General features: G+C 44.3%; 1 protein-coding gene and 1 pseudogene across 1 annotated transcript in view; one reads left to right on the top strand and one right to left on the bottom strand.

The window, feature by feature from the left end:
- Window positions 1-26,315, bottom strand: part of uggt2 (UDP-glucose glycoprotein glucosyltransferase 2) — a 608,113-nt gene that overhangs the window by 386,805 nt on the left and 194,993 nt on the right. Inside the window, exon 9 of the mRNA XM_078221650.1 lies at window positions 23,576-23,676. Within this exon, the coding sequence (XP_078077776.1) occupies window positions 23,576-23,676 (101 nt within the window). The remainder of the gene's footprint in view (window positions 1-23,575; window positions 23,677-26,315) is intronic.
- Window positions 11,623-11,752, top strand: LOC144500163 (U2 spliceosomal RNA; annotated as a pseudogene).

Below are 26,315 nucleotides of genomic sequence, written 5' to 3' on the forward strand. Positions count from 1 at the left end.
AAAGAGAGCAGAAAAGATTTACTCGGATGCTACCGGGACTTGATGGATTGAAACATAGAAACCCTACAGTGCAGAAGGAGGCCATTCGGCCCATCGAGTCTGCACCGACCACAATCCCACCCAGGCCCTACCCCCTTATCACTACATATTTACCCGCTAATCCCTCTAACCTACACATCCCAGGACTCTAAGGGGCAATTTTTAACCTGGCCAATCAACCTAACCCGCACATCTTTGGACCGAGTTATAATTTGAGTGATAAGGAGAGGCTGGATAGACTGGGACTTTTTTCTCTGGAGCGTAGGAGGCTGAGGGGTGATCTTATAGAGGTCTATAAAATAATGAGGGGCACAGATCAGCTTGATAGTCAATATCTTTTTCCAAAGGTAGGGGAGCCTAAAACGAGAGGGCATAGGTTTAAGGTGAGAGGGGAGAGATATAAAAGTGTCCAGAGGGGCAATTTTTTCATACAGAGGATGGTGAGTGTCTGGAACAAGCTGTCAGAGGGAGCAGTAGAGGCGGGTACAATTTTGTCTTTTAAAAAGCATTTAGATAGTTACATGGGTACGATGGGTATAGAGGGATATGGGCCAAATGCGGGCAATTGGAATTAGCTTTGGGGTTTAAGAAAAAAGGGCAGCATGGGCAAGTTAGGCCGAAGGGCCTGTTTCCATGCTGTAAACCTCGATGACTATGACTCTTATGCATGATATAAATCTAATCAATAGTTCTGAGTGGATACAGATAACTTCTATGAAAATGTACATCTTCGATTGGCATACACTAATTACTTATAATCGAATCAGGAAGTATATTTGTTTGTGTGATGTTGTATCCTCTGCTCTGGACTGCACCACCAGCTGGCCGACTGGAACCCTCGCTGTAGATTGTAATAAAAGCTGATTGTAAAATTCTGAAATTCTTCGTCTGATCATTTGACAGGAACAAAGTCTGGAAGCAGCTGGACAGCAAACAGCCCCACTACAAATTGGTGACAAGATGGCATTCACTCAGGCTGGCTAGGCACACAGTATCTACAGATTGGTGAGTATTATCTTTTGATTACACTCTCGACTGGATACTGTTGTAAACCAGCCACCAAAACCTGCTGAACCCAGAGTAGACCAGGTGAAGGGAGTACAGTTGAATCCTTGAGAGCAGTTATAAAAAACCACAAGCGCCACAGCGAGAGCTGAAAAGGCGAAAAGCTGAGAAGGCAAAAGCCGGGGAGGCAGAACTCGAGTTAATTACTGAATGGGGAGGAAGAATTATATCCCTACCTCACCCAGAAACATTTACAATTAATTAGCAAAATGCAAAAAGGGGGATTCCAACAGACACCCTACATGCTTATTTCAAGCTCATTCTGTACTTAGCTCATTCTGAATGAGGTTGAGATAAGCCAAATGGATACAAAATTGGCTTGATGAGAGAAAACAGAGGGTGGTTATAGAGGGTTGTTTTTCAAACTGGAGGCCTGTGTGTTGGATCCACTGTTATTTGTCATTTATATTCATGATTTGGATGAGAATTTAGTAGGCATGGTTAGTAAGTTTGCAGATGACACCAAGATTGGTGGCATAGTGGACAGTGAAGAAGGTTATCTCGGATTGCAATGAGATCTTGACCAATTGGGCCAGTGGGCTGACAAATGGCAGATGGAGTTTAATTCAGATAAATGCGAGGCGATGCATTTTGGTAGATTGAACCAAGGCAGGACTTACTCACTTAATGGTAGGGCGTTGAGGAGAGTTATAGAACAAAGAGATCTCGGGGTACAGGTTCATAGCTCCTTGAAAGTGGAGTCACAGGTGGACAGAGTGGTGAAGAAGGCATTTAGCATGCTTGGTTTCATTGGTCAGAACATCGAATACAGGGGTTGGGACGTCTTGTTGAAGTTGTACAAGACATTGCAAGGCCACACTTGGAATACTGTGTACAGTTCTGGTCACCCTACTATAGAAAGGATACTATTAAACTAGAAAGAGTGCAGAAAAGATTTACTCGGATGCTATCGGGACTAGATGGTTTGAGTTATAAGGAGAGGCTGGATAGACTGGGACTTTTTTCCCTGGAGCATGGGAGGCTGAGGGGTGATCTTATAGAGGTCTAGAAAATAATGAGAGGCATAGATCAGCTAGATAGTCAATATCTATTCCCAAAGGTAGGGAAACTAAAAGGCATAGGTTTAAGGTGCGAGAGGAGAGATACAAAAGTGTCCAGAGGGGCAATTTTTTCACAAAGAGGGTCGTGAGTTACTGGAACAAGCTGCCAGATGTAGCAGTAGAGGCAGGTACAATTTTGTCTTTTAAAAAGCGTTTAGACAATTACATGGGTAAGATGGCTATAGAGGAATGTGGGCCAAACACGAGCAACTGGGACTAGTTTAGTGGTTAAAAACAAAGTGGCACCATGGACAAGTTGGGCAGAAGGACCTGTTTCCATGCTGTAAACCTTCTATGACTCTATGAAATGAATATCTGTCTAAGGAACCATAGAAACATAGAAGACAGGTGCAGGAGGAGGCCATTTGGCCCTTCAAGCCTACTCTGCCATTCATTACAATCATGGCTGATCATCCAATTCAATAGCCTAATCCTGCCTTTTCCCCATAACCTTTGATCCCATTCGCCCCAAGTGCGATATCGAGCCACCTTTTGAATACATTCAATTCAGGCTGTTTTTCAAAGTTCAGAAGATTGAGGAGAAGGTTTGAAGAATGTTATAAAAATTGTTCAAAGTCATAGAAAACTCGCAGTTTGGCAGCAATCCAATCTGAACTTTCCAGCCTGGAGACCTGTGTGTCTGTGATTATGTATGCGTCTATGTTAGTCTATAACTGCGGATTTATGGAGACCAGTTAAATCTGGAAATTTTAAGCAAAGGCTGGAAGAATTTGGAATAAGTGTGAGAATTTTATTGTGTTACTAAATCAACCCAGGTAAAGAACAAAGCTTTTGCAGCTGGTAATGTGTATGGGTGAGTATAAATTTGAAATTTTGAATCAATAAAGAACAGGTATTGCCTATAAAATCAGGCATTGGAAAAATTGGCTTAAATGGAACAAAAAAGGTTAAGTTATAATAAAGGAGAATGGAGAAACGTGTTTCTTATTTTCATCAAGAGGTTGTGAGCTTGTCATGCTCTGTCGCTTTAAGAATGACGTGGAGATGCCACGTTGGACTGGGGTGGGCACAGTAAGAATTCTCATAACACCAGGTTAAAGTCCAACAGGTTTATTTGGTAGCACGAACTTTCGGAGCGCTGCCCCTTCATCAGGTGAATGGACTCACCGAGTCTTACTGTCACTTTAAGAAGCTATAGTTCCAAGAATGCTGAAAATTATTTGTTTGAAATTTATGGCTGCAGGAACCAGTGTGTTCCACTTGGTTTACCTGGATGCTCATAGAGTTGATTTATCATTGTTTAGGGCTACATTTGTTAAGGTTTATCTTTCTGGGGAATTAACCTTATCTTAAATTTTTAGTTACAGGGATTTGGAAGGTTAAAAACAGAATTATGAGAACGCTTGTCGAATTCATTTTGGTTATCGTTTAAAACACGTGCTATGTTGATCTGCTTGTGTAAGATGATAATTGTAGGTTGTACGTTTCAAACTTTAATGTTTCTGTCTGTTATTGTTAATTTGAATTCACCTACTGTAAGGATTCTATGATTCTAAACTGGCAAAACTTCAATGAAGAGGGAACAAATATCATTGTTAAAAAGTGGGCGTCATGGTGGCACAGTAGTTAGCACTGCTGCTTCACAGCACCAGGGACTCAGGTTCAATTCTGGCCTCGGTCCACTGTCTATGTGGAGTTTGCACTTTCTCCCCATGTCTGCGTGGCTTTCCTCCGGGTGCTCCGGTTTCCTCCCACAGTCCAAAGATGTGCGGGTTAGGTTAATTGGCCATGATAAATTGACCCTAGTGTCAGGGGAATTAGCAGGGTAAATATGTGGGGTTACGGGACTAGGGCCTGGGTGGGATTGTGGTTGGGACAGACGCGATGTGCCGAATGGCCTCCTTCTGTACTGTGGGGATTCTGTGTGAGAATGAGATAGTTTTAATCTGGTAGGGTTAATTAAAATTTGGGATATTTAAAATGATTTTTAAAATCCTGTGTTGGATTGATCTTTGGTCGGAAGATATATTCCTGATACAACTGGCACAATGAAAAAGAAAAAGAAAATTCTAGAACTGGATACTGAAGAAAAGAGTTTAAAAGGAAAGATCGCGAAGCAAAAATGAGTCTCAGACCATGTGCTTGTTAGATTCAAACAAAGGGTGATCATATAATGATGTCGACTTGAGAACTTTTACTCCACCCCTTTTCAAACTAGTCGAGAACGAACTCTTGGTTATTTACACCTGAAGGTGTATTTATTTGTGCAGAAATTTGGAATTGCATAATTTTAAGGTTTTGAATTGTCAGATATTTTCAGATCAAATAATCCATCCTGCCTGAGAATTTAATTGTAGACTTTCAATATTGCAACAATGGTAAGCCAGATTCCAAATCTGGTAAAAGGGGGAGGGTATCGAGTGAGGAGTTACACAAGACAGAATGGATGGGGGAAATACGAGCTTGCATTCACCACAAATAGGCTGATCACCATAGTTCGGGATGAGGAAGATAACCCAGTGGGATATGAATATTGAAGGACCATGGATGTGATTTGCAGATACGGGGTAAGAAAAGAACCGTTAGAGGGGCAATGTGACCCTGTTTGTCGACAGATTACAGCAGAGGTAATGGCAAGCGAAGACAGAATGGACAATAGTTGAACAAGGTAGGACAAAATTAAAGGTGGAATTTATTTGATGGATAGTGAGAACAATGAAGGTGTTAAAGATTTAAAAGTATTCTAAGAAGACAAAAAAATATATCATACACACAGTTCAGGTTTGTTACCCGTGCCACGTGATAGTGAGGAGAGGAATAGGGAGAGAGAGCAGTTGAACACGTGGTTACAGGGATGGTGCAGGAGGGAGGGATTCAGATACCTGGACAATTGGGGCTCTTCCTGGGGTAGGTGGGACCTCTACAAACAGGATGGTCTGCACTTGAACCAGAGGGGTACCAATATCTTGGGGGGGAAATTTGCTAATGCTCTTCGGGAGGGTTTAAACTAATTCAGCAGGGGGGTGGTTACCTGAATTGTAGCTCCAGTGTACAGGAGGTTGAGAGTAGTGAGGTCATGGATGAGGTTTCAGGGTCGCAGGAGTGTACTGGCAGGCAGGAAGGCGGTTTGAAGTGTGTATACTTCAACGCCAGGAGCATCCGGAATAAGGTGATGAGCTTGCAGCATGGGTTGGTACCTGGGATTTCGATGTTGTGGCCATCTCGGAGACATGGATAGAGCAGGGACAGGAATGGTTGTTGCAGGTTCCGGGGTTTAGATGTTTCAGTAAGTGCAGGGAAGGTGGTAAAAGAGGGGGAGGTGTGGCATTGTTAGTCAAGGACAGTACTACGGTGGCAGAAAGGACATTTGATGAGGACTCGTCTACTGAGGTAGTTTGGGCTGAGGTTAGAAACAGGAAAGGAGAGGTCACCCTGTTGGGAGTTTTTTTATAGACCTCCGAAACGTTCCAGAGATGAAGAGGAAAAGATTGCAAAGATGATTCTGGATAGGAGCGAAAGTAACAGGGTAGTTGTTATGGGGGACTTTAACTTTTTAAATATTGACTGGAAAAGCTATAGTTCGAGAACTTTAGAGGGGTCGGTTTTTGTCCAATGTGTGCAGGAAGGCTTCCTGACGCAGTATGTAGATAGACCAACAAGAGACGAGGCCACATTGGATTTGGTACTGGGTAATGAACCAGGCCAGGTGTTAGATTTGGAGGTAGGTGAGCACTTTGGTGACAGTGACCACAATTCGATTACGTTTACTTTAGCAATGGAAAAGGATAGGTATATACCAAAGGGCAAGAGTTATAGCTGGGGGAAAGGAAATTATGATGCGATTAGGCGAGATTTAGCTGGCATAGGTTGGGGAAGGAAACTGCAGGGGATGGGCACAATTGTAATGTGGAACTTGTTCAAGGAACAGCTACTACGCGTCCTTGATAAATATGTACCTGTCAGGCAGGGAGGAAGCAGACGTGTGAGGGAACCGTGGTTTACTAAGGAGGTTGAATTTCTTGTGAAGAGGAAGAAGGAGACTTATGTTAAGATGAGACGTGAAGGCTCAGTTAGGGCGCTTGAGAGTTACAAGTTAGCCAGGAAGGACCTAAAGAAAGAGTTAAGACGAGCCAGGAGGGGACATGAGAAGTCTTTGGCAGGTAGGATCAAGGAAAACCCTAAAGCTTTCTATAGGTATGTCAGGAGTAAAAGAATGACTAGGGTAAGATTAGGGCCAGTCAAGGACAGGAGTGGGAAGTTGTGCGTGGAGTCTGAAGAGATAGGAGAGGCACTAAATGAATATTTTTCATCGGTATTCACACTGGAGAGGGACAGTGTTGTTGAGGGGAGTACTGAGATGCAGGCTGTTGGACTGGATGGGATTGATGTTCATCAGGAGGAGGTGTTAGCAATTCTGGAAAGGGTAAAAATAGATAAGTCCCCTGGGCCGGATGGGATTTATCCTAGGATTCTCTGGGAGGCTAGAGAGGAGATTGCAGAGCTTTTGGCTTTGATCTTTGTGTCGTCATTGTCTACAGGAACAGTGCCAGAAGACTGGAGGATAGCAAATGTTGTCCCCTTGTTCAAGAAGGGGAGTAGGGACAACCCTGGTAATTATAGACTGGTGAGCCTTACTTCTGTTGTGGGCAAAGTATTGGAAAGGATTATAAGAGATAGGATTTATAATCACCTAGAAAGGAATAATTTGATTAGGGATAGTCAGCACGGTTTTGTGAAGGGTAGGTCGTGCCTCACAAACCTTATTGAGTTCTTTGAGAAGGTGACCAAAGAGGTGGATGAGGGTAAAGCGGTTGATGTGGTGTATATGGATTTCAGCAAAGCGTTTGATAAGGTTCCCCATGGTAAGCTTTTGCAGAAAACACGGGCACATGGGATTGAGGGTGATTTAGTGGTTTGGATCAGGAATTGGCTCGCTGTAAGAAAACAAAGGGTGGTGGTTGATGGGAAATATTCATCCTGGAGTTCAGTTACTAGTGGTGTACCGCAACGATCTGTTTTGGGGCCACTGCTGTTTGTCATTTTTATTAATGACTTGGATGAGGGCGTGGAAGGATGGATTAGTAAATTTGCGGATGACACTAAAGTCGGTGGAGTTGTAGACAGTGCGGAGGGAAGTGGCAGGTTGCAGAGGGACATAGATAAGCTGCAGAGCTGGGCTGAGAGGTGGCAAATGGAGTTTAATGCGGAAAAATGTGAGGTGATTCACTTTGGAAGGAGTAACAGGAACACAGAGTACTGGGCTAATGGTAAGATACTTGGTAGCGTGGATGAACAGAGGGATCTGGGTGTCCATGTGCATAGATCCCTGAAAGTTGGCACCCAGGTTGATAGGGTTGTTAAGAAGGCGTACGGTGTGTTAGCTTTTATTGGTAGAGGGATTGAGTTTCGGAGCCAGGAGGTCATGCTGCAACTGTACAAAACTCTGGTGCGGCCGCATTTGGAGTATTGCATACAGTTCTGGTCGCCGTATTATAGGAAAGATGTGGAAATGTTGGAAAGGGTGCAGAGGAGATTTACCAGGATGTTGCCTGGTATGGTGGGAAAATCGTATGAGAAAAGGCTGAGGGGCTTGAGGTTGTTTTCGTTAGAGAGAAGAAGGTTAAGAGGTGACTTAATAGAGGCATACAAGATGATCAGAGGATTAGATAGGGTGGATAGTGAGAGCCTTTTTCCTCGGATGGTGTTGGCTAGCACGAGGGGACATAGCTTTAAATTGAGGGGTGAGAGATATAGGACAGATATTAGAGGTAGGTTCTTTACTCAGAGAGTAGTAAGGGCGTGGAATGCCCTGCCTGCAGCAGTGGTGGACTCGTCAACGTTGAGAGCGTTCAAGTGGTTATTGGATAAACATATGGATGATATTGGAATAGTGTAGATTAGAGGGGCTTTAGATTGGTACCACTGGTCGGCGCAACATTGAGGGCAGAAGGGCCTGTACTGTGCTGTAATGTTCTATGTTCTATTCATGTATTTGTCAAGACACTATTGTATCTGCTTCCACTACCTCCCCCGGCAGCGAGTTCCAGGCACCAACCACCCTCTGTGCCTCGTACATTTGCTTTAAATCTTGCCCCTTAACCCTATGCCCCCGAGTAATTGACTCTTCCACCCTGGGAAAAAGCTTCTGACTATTCAACTCTGTCCATGCCTCTCATAATCTTGTAGACATCTATCAGGTCGCCCCTCAACCTCTGTCGTTCCAGTGAGAACAAACCATGTTTCTCCAACCTCTCCTCATAGCTAATGCCCTCCATGTCAGGCAACATCCTGGTAAATCTTTTCTGTACCCTCTCCAAAGCCTCCACATCCTCCTGGTAGTGTGGTAACCAGAATTGAACACTATATTCCAAGTGCGGCCTAACTAAGGTTCTATAAGGCTGCAACATGACTTGCCTATTTTTAAACTCAATGCCCCGGCCAATGAAGGCAAGCATGGCATATGCCTTCTTGACTACGCTCTCCACCTGTGTTGCCGCTTTCAGTGACCTGTGTACCTGTACACCCAGATCCCTCTGCCTATCAATATTCTTAAGGGTTCTGCCATTTACTGTGTATTTCCTATCTTCACTAGATCTTCCAAAATGCATTACCTCACATTTGTCTGAATTAAACGCCATCTGCCATCTCTCCGCCCAAGTCTCCAACCGATCTATATCTTGCTGTAATCTTCTGATGATCCTCATCAGTATCCGCAAATCCACCAACCTTTGTGTCGTCAGCAAACTTATTAATCAAACCAGTTACATTTTCCTCCAAATCATTTATGTACTACAAACAGCAAAGGTCCCAGCACTGATCCCTGAGGAACGCCATTTGTCACCGTCCTCCAGTCAGAAACGCACCCTTCCACTGCTACCCTCTGTCTTCTATGACTGAGCCAGTTCTGTATCCAGCTTGCCAGCTCACCTCTGATCCCATGCAACTTCACCTTCTGCACCAGTCTGCCATGAGGGACCTTGTCAAAGGCCTTACTGAAGTCCATGTGGACAACATTCATTGCCCTACTCTCATCAATCATCTTTGTCACTTCCTCGAAAAACTCAATCAAGTCACTGAGACACGATCTCCCCTTCACAAAACAATGTTGCCTCTTGCTAATACGTCCACTTATTTCTAAGTGGGAGTAAATCCTGTCTCAAAGAATCTTCTCCAATAATTTCCCTACCACTGACGTAAGGCCTGTAGTTACCTCGATTATTCTTGCTACCCTTCTGCAACAAAGGAACAACATTAGCTAATCTCCAATCCTCTGGGACCTCCCCTGTAGTCATGATGTGGAGATGCCGGCGTTGGACTGGGGTGAACACAGTAAGAGTTTTAACAACACCAGGTTAAAGTCCAACAGGTTTATTTGGTACCAAATACCATTAGCTTTCGGAGCGCCGCTCCTTCGTCAGATGGAGTGGAAATGTGCTCTCAAACAGGGCACAGAGACACAAAATCAAGTTACAGAATACTGATTAGAATGCGAATCCCTACAACCAACCAGATCTTAAAGATACAGACAATGTGCTCGACAATCACCAGGCAAGACTGTTCTCTTCCTGTGGGGGAGCACTTCAGCAGTCATGGGCATTCAGCCTTGGATCTTCAGGTAAGCGTTCTCCAAAGCGGCCTTCACGACACACGACAGCGCAGAGTCGCTGAGCAGAAACGGATAGCCAAGTTCCGCACACATGAGGACGGCCTAAACCGGGATGTTGGATTTCTGTCACATTATCAGTGACCCCCACAGCTTGCCTCCTGGACTTGTGGGCTGTCCTGTCTGGAGACAATACACATCTCTTTAACCTGTGCTTAATGCTCCCTCCACCCACATTGTCTGTATCTTTAAGATCTGGTTGGCTGTAGGGATTCGCATTCTAATCAGTATTCTGTAACTTGATTTTGTGTCTCTGTGCCCTGTTTGAGAGCAGATTTCCACTCCCTCTGACGAAGGAGCAGCGCTCCGAAAGCTAATAGTAGTTGTGACCAAATAAACCTGTTGGACTTTAACCTGGTGTTGTTAAAACTCTTACTGTGACCTCCCCTGTAGCCAGTGAGGATACAAAGATTTCTCTCAAGGCCCCAGCAATTTCCTCCCTTGCCTCCCTCAGTATTCTGGGATATATCCCATCAGGCCCTGGGGACTTGTCCACCTTAATGTTTCTCAAGAACCCCAATACCTCCTCCTTTTTGATCTCAACTGCATCAAACTAAATATACCCTTTCCCAGACTCATCATCCACCAAGTCCCTCTCTTTGGTGAATACTGACGCAAAGTACTCATTTAATACTTCGCCCGTTTCCTCTGGCTCCACAAATTGATTCCCTCCCTTGTCCTCGAGTGGGCCAACTCTCTTCCTGGCTACCCTCTTGCTCTTTATGTATGAATAAAAAGTGGTAGGATTTTCCTTAATCTTGCTGGCCAATGATTTTACGTGACCCCTTTTAACCCTCCTTACTCCTTGCTTAAGTTTCTTTCTACTTTCCTTGTATTCCACACTTGCTTCATGTGTTTCTAGCCTTGACAAATGCTTCCTTTTTCTCTTTGACTAGGCTCACAATATCGCTCGTTATCCAAGGTTCCCAAAACTTGCCATATTTATCCTTCATCCCGACAGGAATGTGCCGGTCCTGAATTCCTATCAACTTACACTTGAAAGCCTCCCACATGCCGGATGTTGATTTGCCCTCAAACATTTGCCCCCAATTTACATTCTTCAGTTCCTGCCGAATATTGTTGTAATTAGCCTTCCCCCAATTTAGCACCTTCACTTGAGGACCACACTTATCTTTATCCGTCAGGACCTTAAAGCTTCTGAATTGTGGTCACTGTTCCTGAACTGCTCCCTCCTGAAGTTTCGACCACGTGGCCGGGCTCATTCCCCAATACCAGGTCCAGTATGGCTCTTCCCTAGTTGGACTATCTACGTACTGTTTGAAGAAGCCCTCCTGGATGCTCCTTACAAACTCTGCCCCATCCACGCTCCCAGCACTAAGTGAGTCCCAGTCAATATAGGGGAAATTTACATCTCCCACCACAACAACATTGTTCCTTTTACACCTTGCCAAAATCTGTCTGCATATCTGTTCCTCTATCTCCCACTGGCAATTGGGCGGCCTGTAGTAAACCCCCAACATTCCTATTCCTGAGCTCTACACATATTGTCTCACTATATGAGACCTCTGAGGTGTCCTCCCGCAGTACAGCTGCGATATTCTGCTTACACAGTAAGAGTTTTAACAACACCAGGTTAAAGTCCAACAGGTTTATTTGGTAGCAAATGCCATTAGCTTTCTGCTTGTGAGCAACTCCCCGACTCCTTTAACATCCCCCTCTACCCCGCCTGAAACATCCGTATCCTGGAATGTTGAGCTGCCAATCCCGTCCTTCCCTTAAGCAGATCTCTGAAATAGCAACATCATAGTTCCGAGTACTAATCCAAGCTCTAAATTCATCTGCCTTACCTGTTACACTTCGCGCATTGAAACAAATGCTTCTCGGCCTTTTGGCTAAGATCAAGTGTAGTATCGGATCTGCGCTTGGTTGAGGTCATTGGGTTACGCTGAGGCTTCATATGTTTCATATGAAGCAATTTTTAAAAGCGGCATCTCGGCCTTTTGGCTAAGATGCAAATGAGCTCAAGTCTTGGAGGAGGATCCTCCCCCTTCTCCAATCAGCTTGACTCATGTAGATCAGGCCCAGGACAGGGTGGTTTTGGTCTCCCGTCCTGTCTTGTCAGCCTGGATCTGAAATGTCTCAACTTGTTGAGACTCTGAATTGGATTTGATTTGATTGAATTGGAAAAGTATTAAAAAAAAAACAAATGCACTTCAGTCCACCAGACCCTCTTTGATTAGCAACCGCACCCTGTCTGCTCTTCCTCTGAGTCTTACATGCCCCACTCTCTGGTTCCCCTTCAGTCAAATCACCTTTGCTTTGGTTCCCACCCCCTGCCAAACTAGTTTAAATTCTGTGACACTAGCAAACCTCCCGGCCAGAATATTTATGTCCTTCCAGTTTAGATGCAACCTGTCCTTTTTGTGCAGGTCCCACCTGCCCTGGAAGAGATCCCAATGGTTCAGATATCTGAAACCCTCCCTCCTCCACCAGCTGTTTAGCCACGTGTTGAGCTGTGCTGTCTTCCTATTTCTAGCCTCACGAGCACGTAATCCTGAGATTACAACCCTCGAGGTCCTGCTTTTTAATTATTTACCTAACTCCCTAAACTGCTGCTGCAGGACCTCATCACTCTTCCCGCCTATGTCATTAGTACCAATATGTAACATGCCCTCCAGCTGTTCACCCTCTCCCTTCAGAATGCTTTTTGCCCGTTCAGAGACATCCTGGACCCTGGCACCAGGGAGGCAACATACCATCCTGGAGTCATTTTCACGTCCACAGAAGCGCCTATCTGCACCCCTAACTATAGAATCCCCTATAACTATTGCTCTAGTTCTCTTTGTCCCTCCCTGCTTAACAACAAAGCCAGCCTTGGTGCCACTGCTCTGGCTGCTGCTGCTGTTATCCCCTGATAAGCCATCTCCCCCAAGTATCCAAAACGGTATACTTGTTAAGAGAGGAGGACGACCACAAGGGATTCCTGCACTGACTGCCTTCCCCTTCGAGCAGTCACCCATCTATCTGTCTGCACCTTGGGTGTGACCACGTTTCTAAAGCTCCTATCTATGACACTTTCCACTATCTTCATGCTCCTAAGTGCATCCAACTGCTGCTCCAACCTATCCATGCGGTCTGTAAGGAGCTGCAATTGGGTGCACTTCCTGCAGACGTAGTCTTCCGAGACCCTGGAAGCGTCACGGCAGCGTCTCGGATCTCACAAGTGCAGCACTTAACCCCACTGACTGACATTTCGAGCACCAATTAAATTATTTAAGAAAATTTATTAAACTCTTACCTTCACTCTTACCTTCTCACAGTGGCCTTTTATTTTTGGTTAGAGGAGGAGGGAGGGAGGGAAACACTAATGTAGTGTTTCGGACTTACCACTCCTTGACACCAAATCTTCGGTTTCCCACTTCTTAGTAGATGTTGCTGAGCCAACTTCTTCCACAATGCACCAGTGAAGTCCCTCAGCTGCCTCAAGCGGATGCTCTAACTCCTGTTTATTACTGGAGGGGTTCTTCCGCTTCCCACTTCTTCGATGTTGCTGGGCTGACTTCTCCCACAATGCACCAGCGAAGTATTCAACCTAATCTCACTCCCTTGCCTTATCCCCGTAACCTTTCACATTTTTTCTGTTCAGATACCAATCAATTCCCTTTTGAATATCTCAATCAAACCTGCGCCCGCCATACTCTCAGAAAGTTTGTCCGAGACTCCAACTACCCTCTGGGAGAAAGTGTTCTGTAAGAAGTCTAACAACACCAGGTTAAAGTCCAACAGGTTTATTTGTAGACTTTAACCTGGTGTTGTTAGACTTCTTACTGTGTTTACCCCAGTCCAACGCCGGCATCTCCACATCAGAAAATGTTCTGCCCATTGTTTTAGATCTGTTCTTGGCTCTCTCTGGAGAGGGAACAGTTTCTTACTACATATCCTGACCACACCCATCAGGATCTCTCTCTCAAATCTATTCAGTCTCTTCCTAGCCTTCTTTTCTCCAAGGAAAACAGTCTGAATCTCTTCAATCAATCCTCATAGCTACAGTTGTTCATCCCTAAAATCATTCCTGTCAATCTCCTGACATCCTTCCTCAAGTACAGAATCCAGAACAGGATGAAGCCTAAGGTGTGCAGGTTAGGTTGATCAGCCATGATAAATTGCCCCTTTGTGTCAGGGGGATTGGTAGGGTAAATACATCGGGTCATGTGGCTGGGGCCTGGGTGGGACTGTTGTCAGTGAAGCCTTGATAGGTTGAATGGCCTCCTTCTGCACTGTAGGGATTCTATGATTCTATACAAGTTGAACTTGTATAAAAGTTCAACATGACCACCTTACTCTTGTACTCAATGCCTCTATTAACCTGGTGTTGTCAGACTACTTACTGTGCCTACCCCTGTCCAACTCCGGTAACTCCACATCATGTCTATTAATAAAATCTCGGATACCATATGGTTTGTTAACTGCTCTCACATGCACTGCCACCTTCAATGAGTTATGTACTTATTGTCATAAAGCAGAGGTTGATCTCCCCTCTGAGCACCACTCAAAGAGAAGTACCTCACCCTATAATCTGTAAAAAGTGAATGTGAAGTGGTACGATCTGCTCTTCAGCAACTTTGTGGTTAAATCAAAATAACTCCCTGACACTCTCTAAAATCAACAAGTAACAATTTATTTATCTAACTAACAGTGAACAAGTTAACTTAACTATTAACAAACCAAGTAAGTCACGATTCTAATGGAATGCTGTTCTAACAAATACAAAAAATAGAATGTTAGTCACTCTCTAAATTCCAACCAGGTTTTGCGTCTTTTGAAATATTCTGTTCTTCTCTGTTGTTTCTTCTTTTGCTATCTAGATGAAGCTTTGTGCTAAGAGCTGTGGCAAGCGCCAGTTGCTCTCTGCTTTTTGTCCCACTGTCCTCTTCTTTTATACCCATGATGACATATCAATATCCCCAATAGGAATGGTCCTAGGTTGCCAAAATCATCAGATTTAAATTTAATAGGTTGCTGGTATTTAAGTGCCTGATTCAAACCAATTGGCTAAATTCAAAAACCTGTTCTGATTCAAATTGATTGGCTAAATTCCAAAGCCTGTAAGCCTGTTGTCTTGGTAACACTGCTACTTGGCCTTTCGCTACAAAGTTTTCAGTTTGGGCATTCGAAATGGACTTGCATTTCTTTTTTAACTCTAACTCTAAGCACAGAAAAAGCACCACCTTTTAAAGGGACCATGCAATGCTTTCTCTCTGGCATTTTACAATTTTACAAACAGCAATCTACAATTACTCTACCCAACTTCGCAACAATATACACAGGTTAGAAACCCCAGTGTCTTATGAAGGCCGCCTGAATCATAAGTTTTGAATCTTGAATTTAGCTAGGATAAGCATGATATGTTCCACTTCAATGTGATTCAGAAGACCTACTAGGGAGCTTTTATCAAACAAAGTGTATTTAAGAATATAGTTAACATGTATAGTAAGAAATTAGCAAGAACTTTTATCAATTACAAAAAATACAAAGCAACCACACCAATATATAACCCCTAACCAATATATTAGATGTTCCAATCAAAACCAATATCCAGTAAACAAAACCCTTTAAACAGATTTATCGTTGCACAGGCTAAAGTTCACATGAAGTTGCACAGTCCAAAGATGTGCGGGTTAGGTTGATTGGCCATGCTGAAAATTGCCCTTAGTGTCCTGAGATGCATAGGTTGGAGGGATTAGTGGGTAGATATGGGGGTAGGGCCTGGGTGGGATTGTGGTCGGTGCAGACTCGATGGGCCGAATGGCCTCTTTCTGTACTGTAGGGTTTCTATGATTTCTATGATGACACTGAAATCCAGTTCCCTGGGTTGAATGCGGATTTCAAATGATCTGACGAAAAGCTGTTCTGAGTTTTCAAGATCAGCTCCCCAAAACACAGATTCTTTATTGCAGGATGGCAATAAGCTGCGCTTTAAGCTAACTGGTAAAATTTTCAAAATAAATTGGAGGGCCGAAGGGCCTGTTCCTGTGCTGTATTGTTCTAAAAACAGAGAGAGACTTTTTTTCAGCTATGCTTCTAACACTGCAGCCCAGAACTAAAATTAAAAACAACCCTCGTCACCTGACCTTGATTTTTTTTCTCCTCCCACAATGACATCATCTAAGATTTTTTTGCTACAGAGAGCATTTGAAAAAAAAATTCTTAAAGGCACACTAACATCACAACACTTTGTTCCTGCGCCTCCTTAAGAGTTTTTCCCTTTATTTTATACTGGGCCAAGTTCTCTGTTTTTAGAGACTATGTTTGAGGGTGGAGAGCTCCAGCGGCACCATTCCCACTGGCCAGAATGGCAGGAACCTGTGCCAAATTCTATGCTTCAAACTTCATTAATTTTGCACAGAAGAGATACCCTCCAAATCTCCTGGCAGGCCAGTAGCTGATTAGTCTTCCCCCAGTCAGCCAGTGGGTTCGATGGTCCAGCCCAGTTGGCTTCACGAGACCATGCAGAATGTCAGCAATGCAGAGGGAAAAGGCCAGGCGTCTCAAGAAGATGGTCTGTTCCTTAATTTGACCCTCTGAATCCACCACGTATGAGGCATCTATGCTCCACTTGGACCTCTACTCACTGCATCTGGAGTCTTCATGCATCCCCTTCCAGTAAATCCCCTTTGATCTCCTCATTCGTGAGCTTTTACATAGAAACATAGAAGATAGGAACAGGAGAAGGCCATTCGATCCTTTGAGCCTGCTCTGCCATTCATCATGATCATGGCTGCTCATCCAACTCAATAGCCTAATCCTGCTTTCTCCCATTAACCTTTGATCCCAATTGCCCCAAGTGCTTTATCCAGCCGCCTCTTGAATATATTTAATGTTTTGGCATCAACTAATTCTGTGGTAATAAATTCCACAGGCTCACTACTCTTTTCATGCAGCCTTATCAGGGTCCAGCATCCCTCCCCTCAGTATTCGCTCTGCTTTCCATTGTTCAACCTCTTCATCTACCTCCTTACCCCTCTACCTAACATCGTGAGCCCATTCCCTTCTCTCCCCCACCCTCCTTGCACAGCCCTTCTTGCACATTGTTCCATTTGTCTTCCATCCCACAGGTCTCACCTCCCACTCCATTCCCGGTCAAAATTCAGACACTTATTGCAATGGCTGCACGAGACCCGCAGCACAGTGCTGTCTGGATAGGTACTTGTCTGTGGCACCAGGAGGAAGGAGATCCCTGTACTCCCAAACCACAGGCACAGTTCTGATCCAACCTGATGACACAGGAAGATCCATGGATCCATAAAGCAACAAGAAATAGGAACAGGAGTAGGCCGTTTGACGCCTCATTCCTGCTCTGCCACTAGGATCATGGCTGATTCAACATTCCTCATGCCCACTTTCCTACCTTTCTCCGTAACCCTCGATTTCCTTATAGATCAAAAATCTATCTATCTCAGCCTTAAATACCCACAATGACTCTGCTGCCACAGCGCTCTGTGGCAAGGAGTTCCAAAGACTCACAACCCTTTGGGAGAAGAAATTCCTCCTCATCTCAGTCTTAAATTGGCACCCTCTATTCTGAGGCTATTCCCACTGTCCTAGACTCTCCCATGATGGGAGGCATCGGCCAGAATTTTACTGGCTCGCCCGCCCCGGAGGCATTCTCCGTTGGCCTCGAGTGGGATCTTACGAGCCTCGGGCGGGCATGTCAGTAAAATTCTATCCATCCTCTCAGCATTTACCCTGTCAAGCACAACGCTGTCCATGAAGATCAGCTCAGCATGGAGATGGAGAGCAGGAACTGGTCTGCCTCAGTAGAGTTGTGTACAATGCATCAGAGGAGTAGCGCAGCACTACGGTAGTTGTTTTGTTGCATTCACCTCGAAGTGTCTAGCAAACTGAGGACGGCCTTGTGCACGCCATTCTTTAGCAATCAGGTTTCACACCAATGTAATTTCATGCTGGTGTGATGAAAGGTTGGAAGACCTGATGGGATGCTGCCTGGCAGCTGTTTTAAGGAGCACTCATGTAATGTAAATGAATGCAAATGACATTCACACCAGCGGCAGGAACACCAATCCACCATTAATCTCCCTTTGGGAGAATTGCAACTTAATTTTAAGCTGGCAGGATTCCCCTTTTTTTGCTCCATCTACATTCATCTCTCACCTGTCAAACTTGCCATGGGCAGATTGGGAGAATTTCACCCAATGCCTCCCATATTCTTCCTGCGAAAATGAATCACCTCATACTTCTCTGCATTGAACCTGATCTGCCACTCTTTGCCCAATCCACCAATATATCTGTGCCCTTTTGAAATTCAAGACTATCCTCATCACAGTTGACAATGCTTTCAAATCTTCATATCATTTACAAATTTCAAAATTATCTCCTGCACACTCGAGTCTAGGTCATATATGTTATATAGAGCAAGGATCCCAACACTGTCCCCTAAAGAACTCCACTACAAACTTCCCTCCAATCTGAAAAACAATTATTTTTCACTACTTTCTGTTTCCTGTCACTCAGACAATTTCTTATCCAAGTGTCTACTTTTGCTTTTATTTCATGCGTTAGAAATTTGCTCATCAGTCTATTGTGTACATTGTATTAAATGCCTTTTAAAATCCATATACACCACACTAACAGGTCTGGAGCCTTTTTTTGAACAAGGGTGTGACATTCACATTTCTCCAGTCCTCCTGCACCACCTCTGAGTTCAAGAAAGATTGGATGATTATCACCAATGCCTCTGAAATTTCTACTCTCACCTGCATCTCACCTGGTCCTGGAGCCTCAATAGTTTTAAGTAAAGATAGACTTTGTAACATTTCCTCCTTCTCAATTATAAATTCCTTGAGTGTACCAGTTACCCCTGCTCAGCTCGGCTTGGGTAGCATCCTCTTCCTTTGTAAAGGCAGATGCAAAGTACCCATTTAAAATCTCTGTTACTTCTCCTGCCTCCAAGTGTAAGTTTCCGTTTTTATCCCTAACTGGCCATGCTCTTTCTTTTACCAACCTTTAATTATTTGCGAGCTTATAAAGGGCCTTGGGATTGCCTTCTATTTATGTTAGTTGCTAACCTCTTTCCATATTACCTCCTTGCTTTCCTTATTAGTTTTTTCCCTCCCTCTCTGTTCTTCTATAGTCAGTCTGATTCTCCATTATATTTTTTACCTGACACCTGTCATACACACATTTCTTTCTTTTCATCGTTATCTCTATCTCGCTCTTGTCATCCAGACTGTTCTAGATTTCGTAGCTTCCCAGGGTGGAAGAGTCAATTACTAGAGCGCATAGATTTAAGGTGCAAGGGGTAAGGTTTAAAGGAGATGTACAAGGCAAGTTTTTGTTATACAGAGGGTGGTGGGTGCCTGGAACTCGCTGATGAGGGAGATAGTGGAAGCAGATACCATAGTAACTTCTAAGGGGCATCTGGACAAATACATGAATAGGACAGGAATCGAGGGATATGGTCCCCGGAAGGGGAAGGGGTTTTAGTTCAGACGCCAGCTTGATCGATGCAGACTAGGAGGGCTGAAGAGCCTGTTCCTAGGCTGTAATTTTCTTCGTTCTTTCCCCTTCAAAGAAATGTACCTTCACATTGCCTGCATTACTGTCTCTTTGAAGGTGGCCCATTGTTCAGCCACCATCTTTTCTGCCAACATTTGATTCCAACTCACTGACCTCTGATACATTCTCATCCCATCAAAGTTGACTTTTCCCCAATTAATTATCCCTGCTCTGGATTTCTCCTTATCCTTTTCTATGGCCAACCTAAACAATGGTCACTGACCCCAAAATGCTCTTGCACTGATATTTGCTCCACTTGGACCAACTCATTCCCCAGAACCAGGTCCAACAGTACCTGTCCTCTCATTAGATTGGAAACATACTGTTGCAGAAAATCTTCCTGAATACATTCCAGGAACTCTCGCCCTTCTTGTTCCTTTGCACAATTTCTATCACAATCTACAATTGGATAATTGAAGTCCCCCATTATATTTACTCAAAATCTTGCACCTCTCTGTAATTTCTTTGCAAATTTATTTTTCTACACCCTTGGTCTATGTACTACAGCGATCAATGTTATCGCACATTTTTCATTCCTTACCTCAAACCAAAGAAATCCTACCATTGGCCCCTTCCAGATCATTCTCTCTCTGCAGTACTGTGATACTGGATGCAATTTTCCCACTGGTTGAGTAGCGTAGCGGGGTAGGAAATTTAAGCAGGAGGCCAAAAACGGGAATTGTGACCAGCATCCTGCTGATCATGATCTTCCTGGGCCATTTTTTTCTGACGTAATCAGCCTCACACTGGGAAAAGAGGCTGATTACAATATTCATTTCTTTATTTACATCTGTTTAGTGAGCAGGGGACGCAATTGTCTGGGCACTGTGGCCCCCGGAAGGTCAGGGGCAGAGGGGGCAGTGTCCTTTGGGCAGTGCCAGCCTGGCAACCTGGCAGTGTCTACTGGGCACCTAGACATTGTCAACCTGGCACACTGGCAGTGCCCAATGGGTACTGCAAAGGGGGCAGGGCCTCATGGGGGCAATGCCAGACCGAAGTGAAGCCAGACAGGGAGGGAAAGGGGGAACTCTGCATGGGGGGTGGTTAGTGGTGAGACCAGCGATCTGAGGCCAGGGCCGGCCTTTAGAGCTTTTGGCCAACCATTGGGAGGCTGGTGATTGGCACGGGCCGGAGCCAGCAGCAATGTCCAGGGAGCGTGAGATCGGTTTGATGCGCGTGGCCCTCTCAGCAGTCTGATGCCAGCCTCTCGGGCTGGATTAGGCCCCCCCCCCCCCCACCCCGCCGCAAGCATGAATCTCCTGACGACCACTGTGTTGCACATAGTGCCATAAATTCATTTCACAAACTCGCCCAAAAAACGTGTGGGAAAACCTGTTTTCTCGCTCGTTGGGCACTTAGAATTTTTTTGGAAAAATTGTGCCCATCATCTTTAATCAGTACTGTCACTACCCAACCTTACTTTTTCTTCCTTTCCAATCTCTCCTAAACACCTGCTACCCTGGAATATTTATCATCTAGTTCTGCTCTTCTTTGAAGCATATCTCAGTTTATAGCAACACTTTCATAGTTTCATTTGTCAAGCTGGGTCTGTAGTTCAGTAATCTTATTAATCTCAGTACTCAGCAAAAATATATTCCAGTGATAAAGAAGGACTGTAAGAAAAGGGATAACCAGACGTGGATAACAAAGGAAATAAAGGAGAGTATTAAAATAAAAACAGATGCGTACAGAGTGGCCAAAAATAGTGGAGAATTAGTGGATTGGGAAAGCTTTAAAAAATAACAAAGAACGACTAAGAAAGCGATTAAGAAAGGAAAGATAGATTATGAAACTAAACTAGCTCAAAATATAAAAAAATGATAGTAAAAGCTTTTACAAATATATAAAAAGGAATAGAGTGGCTCGAGTGAATGTTGGACCCTTGGAGGACGAGAGGGGGGATTTAATAGTGGAAAACGAGGAAATGGCTGAGACTTTAAATAAGTTCTTTGTGTCGGTCTTCACGGTGGCAGACACAAGTAGTTTACCGAATATTAGAGATCGAGAGTTGGTGGGAGGTGAGGTCCTTAATACAATTACTGTTACTAAAGAGGTAGTGCTTAGTAGACTAAAGGGACTGAAGGTAGACAAGTCCCCAGGCCCGGATGGAATGCATCCCAGGGTACTGAAAGAAATGGCTGAGGTAATAGCAGATGCGTCAGTAGTTATTTATCAAAATTCGCTGGACTCTGGGGTAGTGCCAGCTGATTGGAAAACAGCTACTGTTACGCCGCTGTTTAAAAAAGGAAGTAGACAAAAGGCGGGTAACTACAGGCCGGTTAGCTTAACGTCTGTAGTTGAGAAGATGCTGGAGTCCATCATTAAAGAGGAAATAGCAGAGTACCTGGATAAGAATGGTTCGATCAAGCAGACGCAGCATGGATTCATGAAAGGAAAGTCGTGTTGACGAATTTACTGGATTTTTATGAAGATGTGCGGTTGACAGAGGGGAACCGGTGGATATGGTGTTTTTAAATTTCCAGAAGGCATTCGATAAGGTGCCTCACAAAAGGTTGCTGCAGAAGATTGGGGTAAACAGAGTTGGGGGTAAGGTGTTGGCGTGGATTGGGGATTGGCTATCTTACAGGAAGCAGAGAGTTGGAATAAATGGGTGCTTTTCTGGTTGGCAGTTGGTGACCAGTGGCATGCCGCAGGGATCGGTGCTGGGGCCTCAACTGTTTACCATTTACATAGATGATCTGGAGGAGGCGACTGAGTGTAGGGTATCAAAGTTTGCTGATGACATGAAGTTGAGTGGGAAAGCGAATTGCGTGGAGGACGTGGAAAGTCTGCAGAGAGATTTGGATAGGCTGAGCGTGTGGGCGAGGATCTGGCAGATGGAATATAACGTTGGCAAATGTGAGGTTATCCACTTTGGAAGAAATAATAGTAAATTGGAATATTATTGAATGGAGAAAAATTACATCATGCTACTGTGCAGAGGGATCTGGGGGTCCTTGTGCACGAATCGCAAAAACTCAGTCTGCAGGTGCAGCAAGTGATCAAGAAGGCGAATGGAATGTTGGCCTTTATCGCCAAGGGGATAGAATATAAAAGCAGGGAGGTCTTGCTGCAACTATACAAGGCACTGGTGAGGCCGCAACTGGAATACTGTGTGCAGTTTTGGTCCCCTTATTTGCGAAAGGATATATTGGCCTTGGAGGGAGTGCAGAGAAGGTTCACCAGGTAGATACCGGAGATGAGGGGTTTAGCTTATGAGGAGAGATTGAACAGATTGGGTCTGTACTCGTTGGAGTTTAGAAGGCTGAGGGGTGATCTTATAGAGACATATAAGATAATGAAGGGGCTGGATAGGGTAGAGGTAGAGAGATTCTTTCCACTTTGAAGGGAAACTAGAACTAGAGGGCACAGCCTCAAAATAAGTGGGGGCCGGTTCAGAACAGAGTTGAGGGGGAACTTCTTCTCTCAGGAGGTAGTGAATCTCTGGAATTCTCTGTCCATTGAAGTGGTGGAGGCTACCTCGTTGAATATGTTTAAATCACGGGTAGATAGATTTCTGATCAATAAGGGAATTAAGGGATATGGAGAGCAGGCGGGTAAGTGGAACTGATTCGCTTCAGATCAGCCATGATCTTGTTGAATGGCGGGGCAGGCTCGAGGGGCTAGATGGCCTACTCCTGCTCCTATTTCTTATGTTCTTATGCTCACCATATGGCACCTGAGGTAAGCCTGAGACTACTACTCTTGAGGTTCTGCTTTACAATTTCCATCCTAATTCCCCAAAATCTGCGATCAGGACCTCATCCCTTTTCCAACCATTTTGTTGGTCCTAATGTGAACTACAACCTCTGGCTGCTCACTCTCCCCTGAAAAGAATGTCCTGAGGCCGCAGTTTGACATGCTTGACTCTGGCACCAGGTAAGCAATATACCATCGTGGAGTCACACTTATGTGCTCTTTTAATTATGGAATCCTCCACCATTATCCCACTTCCAATCTTTCTCCTCCCCTCCTGTGAGGCTGAGCCAGCTATGGTGCCACAAACTTGGCTCTTGCTTCAAGTGATATACTCTACCATCACTAATCAGGCAAATGTAGGAAATTTTAAGGCTGATAATTTCTTTCACCAAACCAAAATTGCATCTATGCCAATCAAGAAACATTGTCTTCTTGTTGCTTGCAGGAAAGTGGGGCAAAGGATAGCAGAACCAGGTTTAAAAAAGTGATATAATAGGTTCAGCATAAAATATCCAACTGGAGAAATCCTGACAGAAATTGTAAAGAATACCTTGAAGCTCCCACACTTTTAATGGTGCCATGTCGTTCGTGCTTTGAATAAGATGTTTCCTTAATTCCTTCAGCTGGCTTTTTAAATCAGGATACAGGCACCTGTTCAAAGAACAATATAACATTTACACAGAGGAATAGGCAAACAGCTGAGTGAAGAGTGTGTGGCTGGCAGGAAGGCGAAGCATGTAGGGGTGGGGGGGGGGGGGCGGAAATCGCAAGATGAAGGAGGTTGTTCGTCAAACGCCTTCCTTCTATGACTCATAACGAACAATTCACTGTGACTAAACACAAGGGGCGGAATTTTCCCATCTTGCCCACCACTGGAATCATTGCGGGTGGGACATGGACCATGCAAAGATCACTTGAACTCGGGCAGGATTTTCTGGCCTTGGGGCGAGCGCAGCCAGACAATCCCGCCAAAGGTGTGTGATGGTGAATTATAGAGAGCAGATTTTAATATACAGCATGGGCTGTCAATGTAACTGTATATTGAGAGATGCTTTTTAGCTCTTCTATCTTTTGGGTCCACCAAATAAATCATGCTCATTTGTACATTTTAGTATATCTACATCAAAGATACACATCACAGATAATACCTCATGCTGCATCTGTTCCTAAATTCTTTAAAAATGGACATGGGAGGAGAGTTGGAAGAGGAAATGAGCAGGTGGGAAAAGAGGAGGGACTGGGAAGTCAAACTGGATGCTTGGATTTCAAACAAGCTGGTTCAGTCCCAGACTACAGCCAGGAAAGGAACGGAGAGCTTGACAAAGGATCAACTGAACTTGAAATGTCAGCTCTTTTCTATCTTTACAGATGCTGCCAGACCTGCTGAGATTTTCAGAGTCCAGCATCCGGAGTAATTTGCTTTTATTAAGGAATGGAGTCATTTGATTAGAAAAAGGGGATTTGCAGTGCGAAGGAGATTGGACTTCCCACTATTTAATAGTGGCAACACGGTGGCACAGTGGTTAGCACTTCTGCCTCACAGCGCCAGGGACGGGGGTTCAATTCCGGCCTCAGGTGACTGTCTGTGTGGAGTCTGCACGTTCTCCCCGTGTCCGCTTGGGTTTCCTCCGGGTGCTCCCATTTCCTTCCACACTCCAAAGATATGCGGGTTAGGTTAATTGGCCATGTTAAATTGCCCCTTAGTCAGGGGGATTAGCAGGGTAAATACGTGGGGTCACCCACTGGATGGGATTGTTGTCAGGGCAGGCTCAATGGGCTGAACGGCCTCCTTCTGCACTGTAGGGATTCTATGTTTCTATTATTACACATCAATCGTGAGGCTGAATAGCAGTTTACCCTCTCGTTCAAAAAGGGGGAAGAAAGAAGCACCTAGTAACATTGATACAGGTGGAAACTTGAGAGGCCATAATCTGCAACAAAATTAAAAGTCACTTGGAAAAATGTGAGTTAATAAATGACAGTCACCATGGATTTTTTGAAGATAGATCATGGCTGACAAACGTGATCAAGTGTTTCAATGCAACAACAGTGTTGCTGAAGGTAATACGCTTAATCTTGTATATGTGGTCTTTCAAAAGACATTTGATATTTTAGCTAAATTGTCACCTGAGATTAAAACAACAGTAGTAGTGTGGTTACATAATTGGCTAAGTGATTCAAAGCTGAAAGTAATAGTGAGGATTGGTGTTTCAAACTGGAGGTAAGTATATGGTGTCCACAATTTGGTTAGGAGGACAGAATTGCAAAGGTGACAAAAGAAGTAGAACTACTAATCAATTTGAAACATTAATCAGTCTTTCTCCCACAGATGTCACCAGATCTGGTTGAGTGTTTCAAACACTTGCTGTTTTGTTTTCAGGTTTATAGCTCTGCAGTATTCTATTTTTGCAAGCATATAGTGAATAGTGAAAATGATAAGAGGACACTTGACATGGAGATACTGGTGAAATGGAGAGACAATATTTTAGAAGAATGAGGAAGGAAGGCCCATCTAAAATAGAACAATTTTAAAGCAGGTGTAAAGTAACAGAGATCTGGAGGTTCATATAAACAAATCTTTTGATGGTGCCAGAACATAGAACATAGAACAGTACAGCACAGAACAGGCCCTTCGGCCCACGATGTTGTGCCGATCTTTATCTGAAACCAAGATCAAGCTATCCCACTCCCTATCATCCTGGTGTGCTCCATGCGCCTATCCAATAACCGCTTAAATGTTCCTAAAGTGTCTGACTCCACTATCACTGCAGGCAGTCCATTCCACACCTCAACCACTCTCTGCATGAAGAACCTACCTCTGATATCCTTCCTATATCTCCCACCACGAACCCTATAGTTATGCCCCCTTTCCATCCACCCGAGGAAATAGTCTTTGAACGTTCACTCGATCTATCCCCTTCATCATTTTATAAACCTCTATTAAGTCTCCCCTCAGCCTCCTCCACTCCAGAGAGAACAGCCCTAGTTCCCTCAACCTTTCCTCATAAGACCTACCCTCCAAACCAGGCAGCATCCTGGTAAATCTCCTCTGCACTCTTTCCAGCGCTTCCACATCCTTCTTATAGTGAGGTGACCAGAACTGCACACAATATTCCAAATGTGGTCTCACCAAGGTCCTGTACAGTTGCAGCATAACCCCACGGCTCTTAAACTCCAACCCCCTGTTAATAAAAGCTAACACACTATAGGCCTTCTTCACAGCTCTATCCACTTGAGTGGCAACCTTTAGAGATCTGTGGATATGGACCCCAAGATCTCTCTGTTCCTCC

This window comes from Mustelus asterias, chromosome 10 (assembly GCF_964213995.1).
Source record: "Mustelus asterias chromosome 10, sMusAst1.hap1.1, whole genome shotgun sequence".
NCBI classification, from domain to species: domain Eukaryota; kingdom Metazoa; phylum Chordata; class Chondrichthyes; order Carcharhiniformes; family Triakidae; genus Mustelus; species Mustelus asterias.